The following is a 21,295-nucleotide window of genomic DNA, read 5'->3' on the forward strand; positions in this document are numbered from 1 at the left end:
AACTACCGCAGAGGCTAACGGTTAGATACCGTCCGGTAGGCTGTAGCTAACGTAGCTTGCAAAGTTACAAATCACATTGCCAGATAGCAGCTGGCTATTTACATAGATTTTCTTTGGAAGGTCTAGCTAGCAAATTATGAAAGCTAGCGAACTAGATTTTAGTTTCAATAAGCAAATGTAGTTCCCTAGCTTGTTACCTTAGCTAGATAAGTTAACTCTCCTCGACTTCTTAGTAAGGTAGTAAGTAAGGTAACCGATATAAGAAGAAACTGCAGTCATTCTCACTATTCTTAGCAATGATTTAGGGATCCTTGTATTAGCTAGGTAGCCACTTATTGTTGCCTATTTAAACATGAACTTCAGTTCATGAAAATAAATAGCTAGCCAGCTACTTAACCCTGTTGCCCAAAGCTAACGTTATAAGCAGCCAGCTGGCTTCATCAGTCTAGTGAGGCTCTACCTGACCGGGTAATGTGTTGTGAAGCTAGCCACAATAAGAATTAGGCACAATAGTGGAATTTGCGGTTTGCCTTCAAAATAAAAGTACCTCTTTGAAAGTGATGGAGAAGGTTACAAATTGGTGGAATCATGCCATATTTAGACTAGATAATGTTAAACAAGGTTGGAGGGTGAAGCAATGAAATGGGGTATCAGTCTACTCGGTGACACCCACAGAACACAACTGTGAAGAGTTTACGCAAATATTAGCATTGTACTGTGACTGTGTGAAATCACCTCCCCAGTCAGCCGATTGTGTGTATAGAGATTCATATTGCATTGTACAGCTTTACCTAAGGATTGGGGATCAATGAAATGGAGTAACACGCTACTCAATACCCAAGATATTTTTTCCTTTTTTTTTTTTTCGCTCCTCAGAGTTATCAGACTCCAAAACATCCATGTGTTATTGTTTTTCCTTGGGAATAGTATTCAACACGTAGGTTGACAATAAATGTGGCTCAATTCACAGTTGTTTCAGAGTCCCACAATAAGAGCTACGATGCTAATGTTCTCTGGGTGTCACTGAGTAGACTGATAACCCATCTCATTGATCCACAATCCATAGGTAAGGATGTACTGTGAAATAAGTATGCCCCCAATTCTAAAGTATAATACATTGTGTGGATTTCAACAGATTGTCAAATTAATACATTTTATTTTGTTGATTTGAAATAACATTCCAACCTCGTTTAGCATGATCTATTCAATTATGGCATAATTCTATTATTTGTATGCATTTGCATCACTGTCAATGACATACTTTTATTTTGAAGGCTAACCACAAAGTCCAAGGCTAGCTTCACATAGATGGGTCTGACCACCATTACTCAAATAAGAACCTTCTTATAAATGAAGGTTATTTTAGATGACACCTAGCTATATAGTTAGCTGGCTAACTATAGCTACTGAAACAGATGTCGTTTTGCTATTTGTTTGGGGAAGAACATTGTTTGCATCCATGAGCTAGCTAGTTTTTTTTTTAATGACAAGCACAGTAGGTGCGCGAGACAACTTTACCAGCATCAAGCATACGTATCGATGAATCGTTGTGACATATGAAATACGAGTGATCAATGTGTAATCAATGTGTAATAACTACGTCAAAAAAATGTATGAACGTGCAGTCATATTCAGGTCATGATTGGTCACACATGCTTATTTGACACGTCAAATAGTGTTATTTGACGTGTATCTTTTTTTGACATGCAAAGACCCAAACGGCGTTCCATATAAATCCTGGTTGAGAATGAAATGACTGAACAAATGAACAACAAAACAGCACAGCAAGTAAGTGAAATAAATAGGTTTTGATTATGTTTTACTGGTAATGAGAACATACGTAAATGCCAACAAAATAACTTTTTGGTCAGTGTGGTGCGTGTGTAACCTTTATTTGACTAGGCAAGTCAGATAAGAACAAATTCTTATTTACAATGACAACCTACCCCGGCCAAACCCGGACGACATGGACGACATGGGGCCAATTGTGCACCACCATATGGGACTCCCAATCCCGGCCGAATGTGATACAGCCTGGATTCGAACCAGTGCCATAGGCCGCTGCATCCATGTGTGTGTTTAACTGTACTATAATGCTTAAAAGGCTGTTAAAATGTTTAATATCGTATTGTTTGTTTTGTTGTTTTGTTTTGTTTCTCCCCCTTTTTCTCCCCAATTTTGTGGTATCCAATTGTTAGTAGCTACCATCTTGTCTCATTGCTACAACTCCCGTACGGGCTCGGGAGAGACGAAGGTTGAAAGTGTCCTCCGATACACAACCCAACCAAGCCGCACTGCTTCTTAACACAGCGCGCATCCAACCCGGAAGCCAGCCACACCAATGTGTCGGAGGAAACACTGTGGACCTGGCAACCTTGGTTAGTGCGTGTAATGGATGTGAAACTGCTAGCTAGTTAGCGGTGGTGCGCGCTAAATAGCGTTTCAATCGGTGACTTGCTCTGAGACCTTGAAGTAGTGGTTCCCCTTGCTCTGCAAGGGCCGCGGCTTTTGTGGAGCGATGGGTAACGATGCTTCGTGGGTGACTGTTGTTGATGTGTGCAGAGGGTCCCTGGTTCGCGCCCGGGTATGGGCGAGGGGACGGTCTAATATACTGTTATACTGTTACACGCGCACTGTGCCCGGCTCGCCACAGGAGTCGCTGGTGCGCGATGCGATTCGGAAAGTATTCAGACCTCTCGACCTTTTCCACATTATGTTACGGTACAGCCTTATTGTAAAATGTATTACATTTTAAAAAATCCCTCAATCTACAGATAATACCTATAACTATTCTATAACTTGACTGGAGTCCACCTGAGGTAAATTTAATTGATTGGACATGATTTGGAAAGGCACACACCTGTCTATATAAGGTCCCACAGTTGACAGTGCATGTCAGAGCAGAAACCAGGCCATGAAGTCGAAAGAATTGTCCGTAGAGCTCCGAGACAGGATTGTGTTGAAAAACAGATCTGGGGAAGGGTACCAAAACATTTCTACAGCATTGAAGGTCCCCAAGACAACAGTGACCTCAATCATTCTTAAATGGAAGAGATTTGGAACCACCAAGACTCTTCCTAGAGCTTGCCACCCTGCCAAACTGAGCAATCGGGGGAGAAGGGCCTCCAGAGTTCAAGAACCCAATGTTCACTCTGACAGAGCTCCTCTGTGGAGATGGGAGAACCTTACTTTCCCAATGGCCAAGCAGAACTAGATTTAATCTAGGCCCAGCCACACCAGTTACTAACAGGTGTATAAAATCGAGCACATGGCCATGCAATCTCCATAGACAAACATTGGCAGTAGAATGGCCTTACTAAAGAGCTCAGTGACTTTCAACGTGGCACCGTCATAGGATGCCACCTTTCCAACAAGTCAGTCCGTCAAATTTCTGCCCTGGGCAACTGTAAATGTTGTTATTGTGAAGTGGAAACGTCTCGGAGCAACAACAGCTTAGCCACGAAGTGGTAGGCCACACAAGCGCACGGGACCACCGAGCGCTGAAGCTTGTAGCACATAAAAATCCTCTGTCCTCGGTTGCAACACTCACTATCAAGTTTCAAACTGTCTCTGGAAGCAATGTCAGCACAAGAACGTTTTGTTGGGAGCTTCATGAAATTGGTTTCCAAGGCAGAGCAGCCGCACACAAGCCTAAGATTACCATGCACAATGCTAAGGGTTGGTGGGAATGGTGTGAAGCTTGCCGCCATTGGACTCTGGAGCAGAGGAAACACGTTCTCTGAAATGATGAATCATGCTTAAACATCTGGCAGTCCAACAGACGAATCTGGGTTTGCCAGATGCCAGGAGAACGCTACCTGGCTGAATGTATAGTGGCAACTGTAAAGTTTGGTGGAAGAGGAAATGGTATGGGGCTGTTTTTCATGGTCCAGGCTAGGCCCCTTAGTTCCAGTGACGGGAAATCTTAACGCTACAGCATACAATGACATGATACGATTCTGTGCTTCCAACTTTGTGGCATAAATTGTTTTGTCGAAATCGGTGTGAAAGAACTTAACTGGCCTGCACAGAGCCCTGACCTCAACTCCATCGAACACCTTTGGGATGAATTGGAACACCGACTGCGAGCCAGGCCTAATCGCCCAACTTTAGTGTCTGCCCTCACTAATGCTCTTGTGGTTGAATGGAAGCAAGTCCCCACAGCAATATTCCAACATCTAGTGGAAAGCCATCCCAGAAGAGTGGAGGCTGTTATGGCAGTAAAGGGGGACGAGGGCCTGTGTTTTGGCAGTGTCAGCAGTAGAATAACAAATGTAGCATGTCGTGGAGGGCCAAATGATATCTCTACAAGTCATTGCACTTGTAAAGTGGGATGAATTTTCAGAAGCATTTGTCTAATGGCTCCAAGTATGAGAAGCCACAAATAACGCAACAGCTCATGGAGATAGTGGTTTTAATTGAAAAATTGTTTATATTATAAATTACATTTATGACATGGATGCATGAATGTATTTCAGTCTCAATATGGGAAAGTCAGCAACTAGAGAAATGGAAACTTTACATTAATTGTTATCAAGCCTTCAAATTCTCCATATCGCTTCTAATTAAAATCACATGAAGTCTTTAGTCCTCCCTTGCATGCCAAAGGAGTGAGCAGTGACTCTAAAAGATTGCAAAGAACTTTGGAAACTCATTCCCCAGTTTAAGAGCCAACGCCTCCAACTAACTGGAATACTGTCAGCTGACATCATCTCCAAGCAACCGTTCCTGAACCAAATAAATGGCACATTAAAAGTGTTATGACTGTGACATATTGTAAAGAGATGATCTTTGACTCTTATTTGATATTCAATATTAGGAAAGACACAAACATATTCTCATGGATCATTTTGTTTTACCACCAGGGGAATTTTTGGGATAGGTAATTATTACAAACTACACACAGCGGTCTATCGGACCATCTACACTACATGACACATCTATGAAATCATCCATACAAACAATTATTCTGAACTGTATTGACAAAAATTAAATAGCCAGTCGTTTATTATAATGCACATGAGATGCACACTGGTTTGCCTCAAACGCTTCCCATCACCTCACCTCATTTCTCAGAACAACTCTGAAGGCAGGACATTAGCGGAGTTTGAAAATTACTGAAATGTCTGCAACAACTGTTTCTTTAGTTACTACATGTACATGTATGAGGTGGAAGAATTTAGGTTAGAGTTGACATCTCAAGCTTTGCCTTAGACATGCAATTATGTCACTAAATTGCAATTTGCTTGCAACATGTGTCCAAAAATGTGTTGCAACACTAACTTTTTGGGGGTATAGAATGGTATAGAATAGATTAATGAATTTATGGGATCCCAGTTAAGTCGGGGAAAAGGTTTGAACTGAAAAGGTTTGGAATGACATAAGACTCCATGGGTTACAAAAGTCTCATATTTTCCAACTGATGTCATCTCAAGATGATCTCACATGTTTAAAAATTCCACAATAATGATACACGTTTTTTTGTCATTTCCTGATCAATCTTTAGAAGCATTTCAGCACACCTCCAAATAATAGTGGCTAATGTTACTTCTAAACATGAAGTGAACAATAATGTAATGTAGACTAGAGTTGAGAAGAAAAGCTGTTGGCTGACAGCTGACAGAATTAATCCCAATATCTTCTCACACAGAAGCCTCTTAATTAGTAAATACACCCAGAATGAATCCACATACCTAGAGCCAGAGTGTCGTCGTCGTGGTGTTCGTTGGGACACATTATCATCCATGACTAGTTGCACAGGTTTAACAAAGTCCCCCGGACTACCGAAAGTGAAGCAAAGCACACAATTATTCATATTTCATAACTAAAATTGCACATGTTTACATCTAGAGCTGTCTCATCCGAATACTTGCTGTGGATGGTCGAAACCCTATTGACAATCAGGACAGCGTTTCGGATGGTAAACTTGCCCTTTGTTGCCCGGCATGCAAAGTGGAGCATAGGACAATTATGATTTAATTAAGCTCATTATGTTACTCGTCATCTCTTACCACGAATGCCCCTGGCCCTCCGCGCTGCTGTCAACTTTCATCGGTATTTATTAGGGAGAAGAAAATAAATTATACCGTACAAAATATATCGTGGCGTTGATTCGTTCAGTGATACATTAGGCTACTGGTGCGTTCAAAATGAATTCCAGAACTCCCACTTCTATCTTGACAGTCGCTCCTCTGTTCCAAAACGCCGCCAGCACAACCCAGTCTTTCCAACGTTTAGCCAGCAGTCTACATTTCAAAGTTGTGACACGATGCATGCTACAAGCGCTGCTAAATTGCCTCTGCCAAAAGCATACCAACTCCAAAAATCGACGTCAAAACCTATGAGTAGAGATTCAAATAACCATTCGTGGGGGCGTTGAATACCTTCACTCTTCTCCCGTTTTTACTCCCAGCGGTATTTTCACCTATCCATCCCAGAGGGAATACACATACTTTGCCTGATTTTTTAATTAATTCAACAGTAAAAATGTATGTAAAAATTGTACTGCAGGAGACAATTCATATTACTTTTATTTTTAGTGAAGTGAACAATTCGGGTTTACATTTATAATATTGAAATATACTAAATATTATAATCATGAAATTACCCAAATAGTAAATTTATAACATATTCCCTCTAACCAACAGTGGAAAATGCACTACCATTGGACAAACTTCTATAACTACATCTTCGAAGGGCGTGATATCAAGGCAAGAGGGCAAAAGGTTACCTTCGAGAAACGTTTTTATAAAAGTTTTATTTAGTCTGATTATGTTACAGCGACATCGTGTGGTAGGTTTCTCGAAGGTAACTACTCTCGAAATTCAAAGTGGAACTTTGTCTCAGTCTGATATACAAATTGATTAATCTATTGCATTATGGCATTTTCACAAATAGTAGCATAAATTATGACACACACATTCATTGCAGAGGTAATAAATACAATGAGCATACAAAGTCATATCACAAAACCCCAGTGTGTAACAACAACGTTTCATCTAGAATTCTGAGTTGAATTCTGAAAGAGTAGCTCAGTGGGTGGTGTGGGGGATATGGAGAGGTTGGAAGTTGCGCAGTAAAACATCTCGGCTCCATGGGAGCAGTCTTGGGGGAACATAACCGCCATGATCAAACCTGTTGTCATGACAAAGACACCAGCTATGAGGATGAGACAGGGGATGCGGTTTTCACCTTGGAACCAGCGCTCTGTGGAAAGCTTGAGGTAGCAAGCTGATGGAATGATGAAAATTAAAGGTGTGGCGCTTACAACACCCTGGGAGACAAAAAAAAAAACAATATTGTTAAAAAGATAACCATTGTAATTTTTGTATAGAAATAAGTTACAACAATTCAAAAGGTCATCCGGCTTACATTTAACACCAGAACAATACCCAGACAGTCGTAGGCCAAGGATAATGCTGTGCACGCTGCAACTATGAGCAAGGTGACCGCCACATGGGCATGGTTGTTGAGAGACCCTTTAAAAAAAACATTGGCTACTACCTGCAAACATAAAAGACAGAATAAGGACTTGATTTTTACAGGGTGATGTGCACTAAAATCAATGATACTGTCCTGTGCCATATGAAGTGGCATGTGCATAAATAACGTCATACCTCTCGAGTCACAAAACATTCCAGAGGAAAAGTTGTTATTATACTGATGCCAAAACAGAAGCGACCAAAAGTAGCCAGGTCATCGTTCCCACAGTAGTTTTCAAAGATATCACCTGAAAATATAAAGAGGCGATCAGAAAAATGTACTCCTTAGGCAGTATGTATATGGGTGAACTTGGGTCTAACACCACAAGATGGTTCTATGATTCTATGTGTTGTGTTTTACCTTGCGTGTACCCAGTGAAGGTAGCATAGCCAGTCGCAGCAAACATAATACTGACAATCATAGCCGAACCAACAGACATGTGGGTGACACGAGACCAGTTACTTAGGCTCTGTTCCTTCAGAGAGCCGTAGATCATAAAGCTGTTGTGATGACAGATAAAGGCTATGGAACAAAGGGATATGGCACAGTTTTACAACCTATGAACAGTCCAAATTACATTTTTGTGTGGTTGTTTTGAGTGGGGTTCCTCTATTATGAAACTTGATAGCCATTACCATACAATATGAAGATGTACACATGTATGGGTCGTTTTGTCTCGAGCAAGTATTACTTGTACTTTACAAATATACAGTTGATGTAGATGAGAACTGACCAAAAGACATAACACCAACGGCCTGAATCGCATTCCACCTTGCAAACACCCATGCATTCTCTGTAGGGGGACTAAGGACACAAAGTAATTGGATAAACATGTTGTTAGCCATTTTAAGATTTTCTAATTCCAGAGTAAGTGGTTTCAATAGTCGATTAGTTGACTGAAATATAAAATAAAAACAGAATGTGTTTCAGATTGGATTAGAATATGGTATAGCATGTGAGTGAATAGGTTATGACAGTGTTAAGTAATATAATGTACATATGTGGTCCCAGGGTAGCTGCTCTGATGATAACAGTGATGAGGATGAAAACAGTCAACACCATGGACAGTAAGGACACCTGGAATCACATAGATAGATGCTTTAGCTCACAAATGATAAAATTAGTCAATGACTTCTATAAAAATAAATGTGACAATATGTGATTAAGTCTTACCTTTCCCAGCTGTGATATATTCCGGAAAAGAGACAGGGGTAATGTGAATAGAATAGTGGACACTGCGATGACAAAATGTCTCTCTGAAAGTATGTGGCCCGGTCCAACTGCAAATAGCATGTATGAAAAATATAAATGAGCAATATGCAATTAACAAACGTGGCCTTGGTGTTTGCACTTCATTCAGAAAAACTGTGACCTATTTTTTTTACTGTCACTGTATTAGCATATCAATGCACACAAGTTGTGGCTTGTATTTGTTCAGATATCTTACATTAAAGTACAATGTGCCATACTGTACCTCCAGGTAGTCTCTGAAACACTTTGGTCAATGTGTCACCAGTTATGATGTTGTAGCTGATCATAGCTGGGGAAGACACACATTGTGGTTATGTCTACAATCCAAGTCCCAACCAGTACCTGTATATTAGTTTGTATGAGACTGCTCAATCTTGTAAAATCTTGGTTGTAAAGTAGTTCTGATTTACTTTAAAATGGCACCTCCATTCAAGACTTACCAATGAAAGGGTAGAGAAACTGCAACAAAGACAGAACCAGAAATCCAGTGATACCAAAAGTGCTACGTACAAGTGACTGGTAACTATTTGTCCCTGAAAGATTCCCTCCTTTAATCAACAAGATGATAGAGTAGTCTGCAAGGAAGAAACAGGACAACGCCACAATGTTAGCTGTTGAGTTAAATACATTCTATAGTAAAAGGAAGTTCATCACAGTTGTCACCGTTACAGAACGTACCTGTAATAAATGCTACCAAAACCAGGAGAAAAAGGCCAAGGGGAAGGCCAGCCTGGTTTAAGGAGTATGGCAAACCTGGAAAACAAATTAAATGACAGATCATGTTATCACAACATATTCAAAAATATATATATGTTTTTAAGAGTTTATATTTTCATTGTACTGACAGAAAAAGTTGAGTCATACAATTTAGAAAGAATTTTGGAAGCACAAAAGAAGTATTATGATGTCAGTGGTCATATGATGCAGAGGCCAACCACCCAGGGGCTGATCAATCTGGCTGAGGTGCACTACCGTTCAAAGGTTTGGGGTCATTTAGAAAGGTCCTTGTTTTTGACAGAAAAGCAAAAAAAATTGTCCATTAAAATAACATAAAATTGATCAGAAATACAGTGTAGACATTGCTAATGTTGTAAATGACTATTGTAGCTGGAAATTGCAGATTTTTTATAGAATATCTACATAGACGTACAGAGGCCCATTATCAGCAACCATCACTCCTGGGTTTCAATGGCACGTTGTGTTAGCTAATCCAAGTTTATCATTTTAAAAGGCTAATTGATCATTAGAAAACCCTTTTGAAATTATTTTGAAGAGTTCTCTGTCCAGTGTTTATGTTCTTTTGCCCATCTTAATATTTTATTTTTATTGGCCAGTCTGAGATATTACTTTTTCTTTGCAACTCTGCTTAGAAGGCCAGCATCCCGGAGTCGCCTCTCCACTGTTGACATTGAGACGGGTGTTTTGCGGGTACTATTTAATGAAGCTGCCAGTTGAGGACTTGTGAGGCGTCTGTTTCTCAAACTAGACACTCTAATGTACTTGTCCTCTTGCTCAGTTGTGCACCGGGGCCTCCCACTCCTCTGTCTATTCTGGTTAGAGACAGTTTGTGCTGTTCTGTGAAGGGAGTAGTACACAGCATTGTAAGAGATCTACAGTTTCTTGGCAATTTCTCACAGGGAATATCCTTCATTTCTCAGAACAAGAATAGATTGACGAGTTTCAGAAGTCTAAAGAAGGAATGTGTTTATTGCTTCTTTAATCAGAACAACAGTTTTCAGCTGTGCTAACATAATTACAAAAATGTTTTCTAATGACCAATTAGCCTTTTAAAATGATAAACTTGGATTAGCTAACACAACATGTCATTGGAACACAGGAGTGATGGTAGCTGATAATGGGCCGCTGTACACCAATGCATATATTCCATTAAAAACCAGCCATTTCCATCTACAATAGTCATTTACAACCTTAACAATGTCTACACTGTATTTCTGATAAATTTGATGTTATTTTAATGGACAAAAAAAAAGCTTTCCTTTCAAAAACAAGGACATTTCTAAGTGGTCCTATGATGTTTTCTATTCCCAGGAAATCATGTGATCCTGCATGTTCAACATATATAACTTGCTTATCTTATTGGGTAACATGATTTATCAACTTATTAGACAGTAACTTGCAACTGGTACTCCCCTCTCAAGAAGGGTGTCATTGCAGCTATTGCCACCAGTAGGTATATTCTGCTATGCTACTGAAATACAAACATGATGATCCCACAATTGAATGTATATTACCTATTATTCCAGATCCTATTATCGAATTGATGAAATTAAAAGCGGCTGATATCATCGAACTTTTGACTTTTCCTGCAACCACCTTTTGTGAAGCAAGCAACGGTTTCCCTTCGCCATTCTCCGTCTAGGGTCAAATGAACACATTTTAACACAATTAACACATCATGTTGTAGAATGGTGGTAATCGTGAGTATCAATAAAAGTAAACCTATTCGTATCATAGTAAATCGGCAGCCTACCTGGTGAGCTTCCCGTTCTCCACTTTCCTGTATTGATGTACTCATTTTTATTCCACCAGGTGTTCTAAGTGTTTCCGTCAATTTATAAAACGTTCTATTCGCATCTCTGCCATGAAATTAATTAACTGGGCAGAATGTTCAAAACTTTCCAAATCGGAGTCGTTTAAATTCGCCCATGAAAAACGATGGCAACAGCGCCCCTAAATGGCTTAGTACAACACTGGGTGCGTTCCTGATAGGTCTAGACAATTTCTGCATTGGGTTGCGCTGATTACAACATCATTATAATATTCATGTATGTTCCTGAGACGTGAACTATAGACCTGCGCAGAATTGTGTATCTGGAACGCGTCCAACCTGTAAACCGCATTCGACACACATACCCAGTCGAGTGAAATGAGCATTAAAAGATTAGTATCCAAAGTATTTCTTTGTTCAACTGAAGGAGTGAATATGCAAAAACGAACAAATTCTACACCAAATGGATAATAAAAATAGGCATATACGTCCTTTGCAATTAGGGACAGTGGAATAAATAGTATGTTGGGTTCCATTCAACATTTGTGAGGGTTTCAAAGAGTCCATAGAGTTTTGGTCATGTGTTAATATTAATTGTTCCATTATGAAAGAATTGTAGCCTACTGTACATACCCCAGTGTGATCTAGTCAGCTGACATGAGAAGGCCTAAAAGGCTAGAGTCAATTTAGGTCAGACATGTTTTTCTTTTTCTCAGAAAGATAGTCCCATGCAGAAAAACAAAGCAGAAACACAAAATTAAACTCAACAAAAACTATTTGACTTCTGAAATCAAATCGTGTCTGTTTGTGGAATCAACAATACAAATGTGTTATGAATGAATACTTTAATTAATATCAAAAGTAGTACAATGTGTTGTTAGGCTTCACTACTGTATGTGAGATGAGCTGTTCCTCAATTTACAAGAGTGTATAACATGGCACCACCATCCAATGTTGGTACAGAAAAACATTAAAGTCTCAATCAGTTATTAAATTATTTGGAACATTTAAAGCAGTTGAGATCACACTCTTGCTTTCCCATAATGCATGCTGTCCTACCCAGGATTGCATTAGCTCAGTCCGGGCCACATTGTCTGGCTGGCACTCAGACAAACGCTTGCTCTTTAGAGCACCACCCATCAGAGTCCCTGTCTCTGAGCATTGATGTCCTAGAAATGACTGAATGTGTCAGTGTAGTTGCTGATGACTCAGAGAAGTGGGTCATGGTGGAAACTCACACACTGGCCAAACGTGCTATAGCAACATGAACCCAGCAATGTCCTCTGAATGGGAAAAAAAAGTATCCTGGGAAAAACATTTAACAGGGAAGTCTGTAAATGTCACAGAGCGGTTTGTTAGTCATACATCAGTGTGGGCCCCTTTGGCAACGAAAGGAACTTACCCAGAAAACAAAATCTTTAGAGATTCATGATGTAATTAATATAATTAATATAATTAAAAAGTAGTGTTAGTGTAATTTACCCAAATTAGAGTTTAACCAACACATTTTACCCAATTGGCAACACCAATCTATATGTGCTTCCTTCATCAACTATTTCACTCACACTCACACATCGAATGGGACACTATCAATACGTTCAATAACACTGTTTTCTCTGAAAATACAGAGGTGATGGTTGCTGCACGTCAGTAATTGGACGAAAGACACAAAACAGCATATCATTCCGTTTGATCCCTGAACAATGCTGCCTGCAGCCCCTAGGTGCCCTCAGAAAACCTGGAAGATCTGGGTGTATTTTAGAGGTAGAATGACAGCTGGCAATATTCACACTTTTTTTTATACGTGCCTTCTTATTTATCAGTCTCGTAACAAACATCTAATAAAAGAGTAATAGATGCATCAAAGTTGGTATTTTATGTTTTCTTAGATTAGGCTATACAAAATGATGACAACAAGAGTAGCCTACTAAAGGGTAGAAAAACTAAATGGATTCACACACGGTAGTGACAACGCACACATGGTAGTGACAGTGTGTAGCGAAGCCTTTAGTCGAATCATAATGAGAAAAAACCTCCCCTACTTCACCCACCACTAGATGACGATCTGACACTTTTGTTATGTTTTTTTAAGGTTATGTTACAGGTACATGTAATCTCCAGTTCAGTGATACCAAATTGTAGGCTGCCTCTCTATTATCTCTTCCCGACATCCACGACCACAGCAGACATTATTTCTGATCACGCACACAACCCTGCATCTCTGCAGTCATTTGTACCCGGCAACAACCGGAAGCGCAACAGAATGCTCTGAACAAGGCGACTGTGCTGGCAGCAATTTCATAACGCTCTCCTGTGTGATTTTTTTTGGGGGGGTCCATCTCTGGGAAATACTACATTATAGAGAGGAAAACCTTTTGACTTAATCAAGTATCCACATGTGTCCTCGAATCACCTTTTTACTCGGGAGAAAGCAACATCAAGGCGTGCCTGGCGATTATTGGCGGATTTTTCAACCTTCTTTGATGACAAACTAATGGTGGGTGCCGGGGATGGGAATGGATGTCATGGGGCTGCCCAAAGGTGGGAAATTTTGTCTGCGTAATTTAGATAATTCTCCAAAAAAGTATTTATTTCTACAGTCATTTAATTTCTCAGTAGAAAGCGGAGAGGGAGCTGTCCCGTTTTTTCAAAGCTGATGGAAAAATAGGGGGAAAGAAGATGCCTGGAAGGCCCTTAAACAATAAAGATCAATTATTGGTAACTGAATTTTCCATGATGCGTAGGCCTAACCTAAATATGTCATATTCAAATAATTTTGATAGACCTTGGTATATCTACTTAAATAATTGAGTTTAGGGTCATCTTTATTATAGTCATCTTGTCATTTTGTCAGGGTATTACCAGAATGTACATATCTTTTATTCATTTAAAAAGAAAAGAACAACTGTGGCGTAGGTTTTAAAGGGAATTTGTCTTGTTGGGTAAAATAAGCTCTTTAGAAGATAATACTATGATCCTGCTAGTTATGACAGCTTTGTGATCAAACCTCATTCTTATGTCAATGGATCAAACACTGTATCAGGCGTGAAGTATAGCCTCTGACAACATTGTTCTTTCGGCATTTTTGATCTCCCAGAGAAAATATAGTTCACCACAAATTATACTTGTTCCCTACGGTAGCCTAATTTAACCTTGTCAGAGCGGATATCAATCGAATGTTGTCGATCACTATGATCATAATATTGTCCCCTCTGCTGCTGTTTCTGTATCAGGTTTATAAAACAGATTGTTCCAACTGACCCACCTAGAGAAGGTGTCACTTCCTGGTATTCCAACCTGTTAGATTCATATCAGCAGTGGCAAAAAGGCTACAAACGATGGAACAGCCAGACAGACAACGATAACCGACTGTAGCCGACACTTCGGCCCCTGGGACTAGATAGGCCGTAATATGATTATTGCCGAAGAAAGACTATGAGAACTGAACACATATCAGTCAATCAATTATTTCGACTTTTTCCCATTGGGAAAACACGTTTTTATTTATTAATCTGCGAAATAGGCCTGTCATAACACATCAATATACATATATTTGTAGGCTATAAATCATAATCAGTCTGTTCGAACTCATCATAATGTATAGGCCCTGCAGTATGTATAGTTTCGCCGACGACCTAAATGTATCATACTTCCCTAATCACTCGACAAAGTAGCCAATTTTTTCTTACAAATTGAGGAGGGATGCAAGCAGTGTTTGTGGGCGCTTGGCTATAGTACTGTCTTGTGTGTGAATGGGAAGGGTGGGTTGAGGGTGTTGGCTCTACCAGACTAGCTGGGTAGGGCTGAGATGTTGCATTGAGAAAGGCGTTGGAGCCTTCTCTATGGAAATAACTAAAGCCTCAATTATAGCGATATAGCAGCTGACCCTTCGTATTGAAAATCTGCCATTGATAAAATAACCTGTTTGATTACCTCATGTAACATCTCATGCGGCCATATAAACAAATGTGAGGTTAGCCGAAATCTAGGCGTTCATTTTCGGATGTGTAACACGCACCCTTTTTCATTTTCTGTTGTTGTGTCCACTTATTTAGCCGATATTTACCTTCCCTCCGCAGCCTACCAGGGAGAACCTTCTGGATGAGAGATAGTACATAGCCTACCATACAAGAAGCAGTGTGTCAGGCTGCATTTCAACTTTGATTTAACCGGTTATGGTAACAGTCAATCAGATGTCATGCATGTGTTGCTCATAGGCTGTTGATAATGGTTTGAACATGATAATGGTCCTTTATATATTCTCATCTGTTGTTTGACTGGTTGGCCAGATAGCATATCTTTAGGGTATGTCTTTCACCTCAGTAATTTGCTTTTGCTTGCTGTTGACAGCTTAGAACATTGATTTTGAACCATTTTGTTGAAGTATAGTAAAAAACAGCAATTCCTAGTGCTATTGTTAATTGAAATTCCTATCTCAACTTTCCATAATCGTATCATGTGTTTGCGTGCATGAGTAAACTAAATCAACACGCATATTTAGTCATGACATGTAACATAATATACAAAAAGGGATATGCGCCCTAAAACGAGTATGATTTTAATCGTTACATCATTCTAGACTCTTATGTGGGTAATGCCATAACTTTTTAATCTCTCCTTCTTGGGCATATCTCTTGTGAAATAATGGAGAATAAATCGTTGACATGCACACAACCAGCAGCCACTGTAAAGGGGATGTCAGGCATTTTTGCTAGACCTACCGGCATTTCTGCACTTAGCCTAGTGCGGTTAAACTTGCAGCACCATAGACAGCAGCACATGCGCGAAGAAAATAACCCGCTCAAATCCCTCAATCAACAGCTCCCATCCACGAAAGAAAGTAGCCTAGTCGTTGCTTTGTTGACAAAGTGATTTGTGTTTATTTTAATAACAGACTAAACAACTCACGTCCAACTGGGCACACACTGTTTTTCCACATCATTTCAATACAATTACGTTGAACCAACGTGGAATAGACGTTGCATTGACGTCTGTGCCCAGTAGGGTTGGACTTTCAATGTGGTTTATGGTCGGCTATAGTAGGCAATATGGCACTTAAATGCCAAAATTCTTTCGCACAAATAAGAAGCTGATAAAACGTCTGCTGGCAATTACAGTGCATTTGAGAAAGTATTCAGATCTTGACCTTTTCCACATTTTGTTACTTTACAGCCTTATTCTAAAATTTATACAATCATTTTTTCCCCTCATCAATCTACACACAATACCCCATAACAACAAAGCAAAAACTGTTTTTAGAAATGTTTGCAAATGTATTACAAATAGAAACAGAAATACCTTATTAACATAAGTATTCAGACCCTTTGCTATGAGACTGAAATTGAGCTCAGGTGCATCCTGTTTCCATTGATCATCCTTGAGATGTTTCTACAACTTGATTGGAGTCCACCTGTGGTAAATTCAATTTATTTTACATGATATGGAAAGGCACACATCTGTCTATATAAGGTCTCACAGTTGGCAATGCATGTCAGAGCAAAAACCAAGCCATGAGGTCGAAGGAATTGTCCGTAGAGCTCCAAGACAGGATTGTGTCGAGGCACAGATCTGCAGCATTGAAGGTCCTCAAGAACACAGTGGCCTCCATTCTTCTTAAATGGAAGAAGTTTGGAACCAGTAAGACTCTTCATAGAGCTGGCCGCCCTGCCAAGCTGAGCAATCAGGGGAGAAGGGCCATCCTTGGTCAGGGAGGTGCCCAAGAACTCCCCGCTCCCCTGGAGAGGGGAGAACCTTCCAGAAGGACAACAATCTCTGCTGCACTCCACCAATCAGGCCTTTATGGTAGTGTGGCCAGACGGAAGCCACCCCTCAGTAAAAGGCACATAACAGACCGCTATGAGTTTGCCAAAAGGACACCTAAAGGACTCTCAGATCATGAGAAACAAGATTCTCTGGTCTGATGAAACCAAGATTGAACTCTTTGGCCTGAATGCCAAGCATCACATCTGGAAGAAACCTGGCACCATCCCTACAGTGAAGCATGGTGGTGGCAGCATCATGCTGCGGGGATGTTTTTCAGCAGCAGGGACTAGGAGAATAGTCAGGATCGAGGGAAAGATGAACGGTGCAAAGTGCAGATAGATCCTTGATGAAAACCTGCTCTAGAGTGCTCCGAATCTCAGACTGGGGCTAAGGTTCACCTTCCAACAGGACAACGACCCTAAGCACACAGCCAAGACAACGCAAGACAGGCGTGGCTGAATGTCCTTGAGTGGCCTAGCCAGAGCCCGGACTTGAACCCGATCGTCTCTGAACATCTCTGGAGAGACCTGAAGATAGCTGTGCAGCGACGCTCCCTATCCAACCTGGCAGAGCTTGAGAGGATCTGAAGAGAAGAATGGGATAAGCTCCACAAATACAGGAGTCCCAAGCTTGTAGCGTCATACCCAAGAAGAATCGAGGCTGTAATCGCTACCAGAGGTGCTTCAACAAAGTAATGAGTAAAGGGTCTGAATACTTATGTAAATGTAATATTTACATTTTTTATTTTTATACATTTGTTAAAATTTCTACAAATCTGTTTTTGCTGTGTCATTATGGGGTATTGTGTGTTGATGATAGATGAGGGGGAAAAAAACATTTAATTTATTTTTTGAATAAGGCTGTAACATAAGAAAATGTGGAAAAAGTCAAGGGGTCTAAATTCTTTCCGAATGCATTGCATATAAAGTCAATAGACGTAGCCTACTTTTCGCACAGACTTTTTCATTTTGCCTGAGAAGACTAAAAAGCTTCACTACATTGAGACTAATTTCTATTTGAGACCACTCGACCCAATTTAATGTGGGTCCATGTGAAAGCGGGGAGCCTGTTAGAATTAGTGAAACATGGAAGGGGAAGGCTGGGGTTGTCAGCCACTGAGGTCAAGGCCCCTGGTCAGGTTTTGTTATGAACAGGACAGGGCTATGCATGGTGAAAGACAGAGAAAACAAATGTGCTGTCATTTGGGGTCAGTAATGATAGAGGAGACAAATGACTCAGCCTGGTCTCATAGACTGGACGTAATATAGTAAATGTAAATCCGGGACACTGAAATTAGTACGATATGTTATGTTTGGTATAGTTACATAAGAAAGAAGGTTAATTAAGGCAGAAACTAAAGTATACCGCATACGTCTTGTAACCCACATGTTGCGTGTTTGATTCTCATCATTGACAACTTTAGCATTTTAGCTAATTAGCAACTACTTAGCATGTTAGCTAACCCTTCCATTAACCCTAACCTTAAACCTTTAACCATAACCCTAGCCTAGCTAATGTTATCCACCCTGTTAATGTTATCATTAGCCACCTAGCCACCTAGCTTACGTCTAGCAACCCAAATGTTGAATGTTCGTATCTCACGATGGACAACTTTAGCATTTTAGCATGTTAGCAACTTTGCAACTACTTCATCCTTTTTAGCTACTTTGCAACTACTTAGCATGTTAGTTAACCCTTCCCCTAACCCTAACCTTAACCATTTAACCTAACTCCTAACCTTAACCTTTACCACCTTTTACCCTAACCCCCAGCCTGGCTAACCTTAGCAACCTATCTAACATCAGCATTTGCCACCAAGCCACTTAGCTAATATCTAGCAACCCAAAGGTTGCATTTTCGATTCTCATCACAGACAACTTTAGCATTTTAGCTAATTAGCAACTTTGCAGCTACTTACTACTTTTTTAGCTACTTTGCAATGACTTAGCATATTAGCTAACCCTTCCCCTAACCCTAACCTTAACCCGTTAGCCTAAATGCTAACCTTAAGTTAAACCCTAACCTTAACCCATAACTCTAATGTTAGCAACCTAGCTAACATTATCCACAACAAATATAAAGTTGTAACATTTCATACATTTTGCAAATTCGTAACAATTTATAACTTACATATCATACTAATTGGAATGTCCCTGATTTAAATGTACTATGTTTCGTCTACCCCTGAGTCCAGGTTGAACGACTTGCCAGTTTTGTGCAGCTGGCCACCTCAATGTCATGATGACATGTCACCAGCTTCCAGATGAAAAAATAAATATTTGAATCATCTCAACAGCAGCTAATATCTCCAGTTGTCATTAGTGAGTAATACACGTGTGCTATAGATAAATCAAATCGAATCGTATTTGTCACATGCTCAAAATAAAGACAAAAAAGCTTGTAATAGGTCCAAGGAGAGACTTGGTACAAGGATTCCAACCTGGTGTCTCATCATATAGCATTGGAAACTGGGAATTGCCTTGATCAAGTTTTGATAAAGCTTAAAGGAAGTATTTTTTTCATCATGACGCATTCTCACTATACCTGTTGAAATGTGGTACACCAATAAAATATAGAATATCATTATACATATATATATATATATATATATATATTATACAGATATTTACATTTACTGTACCATTATATCTATGTTTTTGATTGTAGAGCAAGGTACCTACTGGGCACAAACTGGTTGAATCAAAATAGTTTCCATGTCATTTCAACAAAACAATTCAATGTGATGGTTTTGAATCAATGTGGAAAACTGATAGGATTTGCAAAAAGTCATCAACGTAAAGGAATTTTTTGAATGTTTTTATTTTTTCAACTTTTCACCTTTAACCTAAATACAATGGCATGGTTAACATTTTTGATGATCTGAAATCAAATCAAATTGTATTTGTCAAACGCTTCGTAAACAACTGATGTAGACTAACTGAAATGCTTACTTATGGGCCCTTCCCAACAATGCAGAGAAAAAAAGATAAAGAAAATAAAAATAATAACACTAGGAATAAATACACAATGAGTAACGATAATGTGGCTACTGTATATACAACGGGTACCAGTACCGAGTTGATGTGCAGTTGTACAAGGTAATTGAGATAGATATGTACAGGCAACAGGATAGATAATAAACAGTAGCAGATAGTTAACCAATAGCTAGCTACCCGGACCAACTATTTAGCAGTCTTATGGCTTTGGGCTAGACACTTTTCAGGGTCCTGTTGGTTCCAGACTTGGTGCATCCGTACCACTTACTGTGCGGTAGCAGAGAGAACAGTCTATGACTTGGGTGGCAATTTTTAGGGGCTTCCTCTGACATCCCCTGGTATAGAGGTCCTGGATGGCAGGGAGCTCAGCCCCAGTGTTGTACTGGGCCTTATGCACTACCCTCTGTAGTGCCTTGTTGAAACGGAGTTTGGTACTCTCTAATGTGTGGATAGGCCACTTGGAGTAAACAGACTGCTCTCTGGTCAAAGAGTGATGACAGACACAGAAGCCCAGTCTAGGAGTAATGATGAAACAGAGTATTCATGTGGTCTGTGTACAGAGGGAAACAGGATAAAAGAAAGAGACAATTACTACAATGTAAATCCAATAAACATTAATGTCAGCAATCTCCATGCACAATTTACAACAAGAGAAAAATAACACACCATAATTCCTCTTAGGATAATTAACATTCAAATTAATCGCATAATTGTACAAAATGGTAAGACAACTGGTGAAAAAAGTTACACCTCTACATACACATTTCTTTTATTTACATTGAACAATAGCAACAGGAATATTCTAGAAATGAAATAAGTATTTGTTCTGACTTACATTTGGTCAAAAACTGATAAATATTCCTGCAAAAATGTGAATGGTCTGATCACCACCAAAGCCAACTCCCAGTTCCATTGGTATACTAACAATTGGTTGCCATGGTGAATAATCCAATAATAATTGGTAGGACACATGAAAGGAAACATCAAATACTGGCAGAGCAATAACATTTCCTTTTAGATCTAAAGAGGATTCTAAATTAAAATCTGGCTTTAATACACTTGTGGTCAGATGCCAAGCAGTTGCCATACCAAGCGATGATGCAGACAGTGAAGATGCTCCAAATGGTGCATCTGTAGAACTGTTTGAGGATCCATTCCAAATCTTTTGAGCCTCCTGAGGGGAAAGAGGCATTGTTGTGCCCTCTTCACATCATTCCTTAGTGATGTGGACACCAAGGAACTTGAAGCTCTCGACCCGCTCCACCACAGCCCAATCAATGTGAATGGGGCCGTG

General features: G+C 39.8%; 3 protein-coding genes across 5 annotated transcripts in view; 1 reads left to right on the forward strand and 2 right to left on the reverse strand.

Annotated features, from left to right (window-relative positions):
* The window catches only part of LOC110520074 (cordon-bleu protein-like 1), a 53,563-nt gene extending 47,165 nt beyond the window's left edge, over positions 1-6,398 (reverse strand). Inside the window, exons 1-2 of one of the 3 annotated variants that reach the window (XM_021597103.3) lie at positions 6,012-6,392; positions 5,694-5,780 (exon numbers count right to left, since the gene is read on the reverse strand). In XM_021597103.3, coding sequence (XP_021452778.3) covers positions 5,694-5,780; positions 6,012-6,052 — 128 coding nt within the window. In that variant the 5' untranslated portion in view covers positions 6,053-6,392. Of the gene's footprint in view, positions 1-5,693; positions 5,781-6,011 lie in introns of all 3 variants that reach the window. The other 2 variants (XM_021597102.3, XM_090229729.1) reach the window with 2 other exon arrangements.
* A 114-nt stretch (positions 6,399-6,512) lies between these two features.
* slc38a11 (solute carrier family 38 member 11) lies at positions 6,513-11,426 on the reverse strand. Its single transcript, XM_021584378.3, has 12 exons — positions 11,225-11,426; positions 10,986-11,109; positions 9,412-9,486; positions 9,174-9,308; positions 8,957-9,022; positions 8,656-8,762; positions 8,480-8,559; positions 8,216-8,286; positions 7,843-8,004; positions 7,617-7,729; positions 7,372-7,503; positions 6,513-7,273 (listed from the first exon to the last, which is right to left on the reverse strand). The coding sequence occupies exons 1-12, from the start codon at positions 11,267-11,269 to the stop codon at positions 6,995-6,997; spliced, it is 1,389 nt and encodes a 462-aa protein (XP_021440053.1). The 5' UTR covers positions 11,270-11,426; the 3' UTR covers positions 6,513-6,994.
* Positions 11,427-13,209: 1,783 nt separating this feature from the next.
* Positions 13,210-21,295, forward strand: part of LOC110520075 (sodium channel protein type 2 subunit alpha) — a 54,247-nt gene continuing 46,161 nt past the window's right edge. Inside the window, exon 1 of the mRNA XM_036974349.2 lies at positions 13,210-13,739. The gene's annotated coding sequence lies outside the window, so the exon portion shown is untranslated. The remainder of the gene's footprint in view (positions 13,740-21,295) is intronic.

Source organism: Oncorhynchus mykiss, chromosome 3 (assembly GCF_057628025.1).
Source record: "Oncorhynchus mykiss isolate SJ-2025 chromosome 3, ASM5762802v1, whole genome shotgun sequence".
NCBI lineage: Eukaryota > Metazoa > Chordata > Actinopteri > Salmoniformes > Salmonidae > Oncorhynchus > Oncorhynchus mykiss.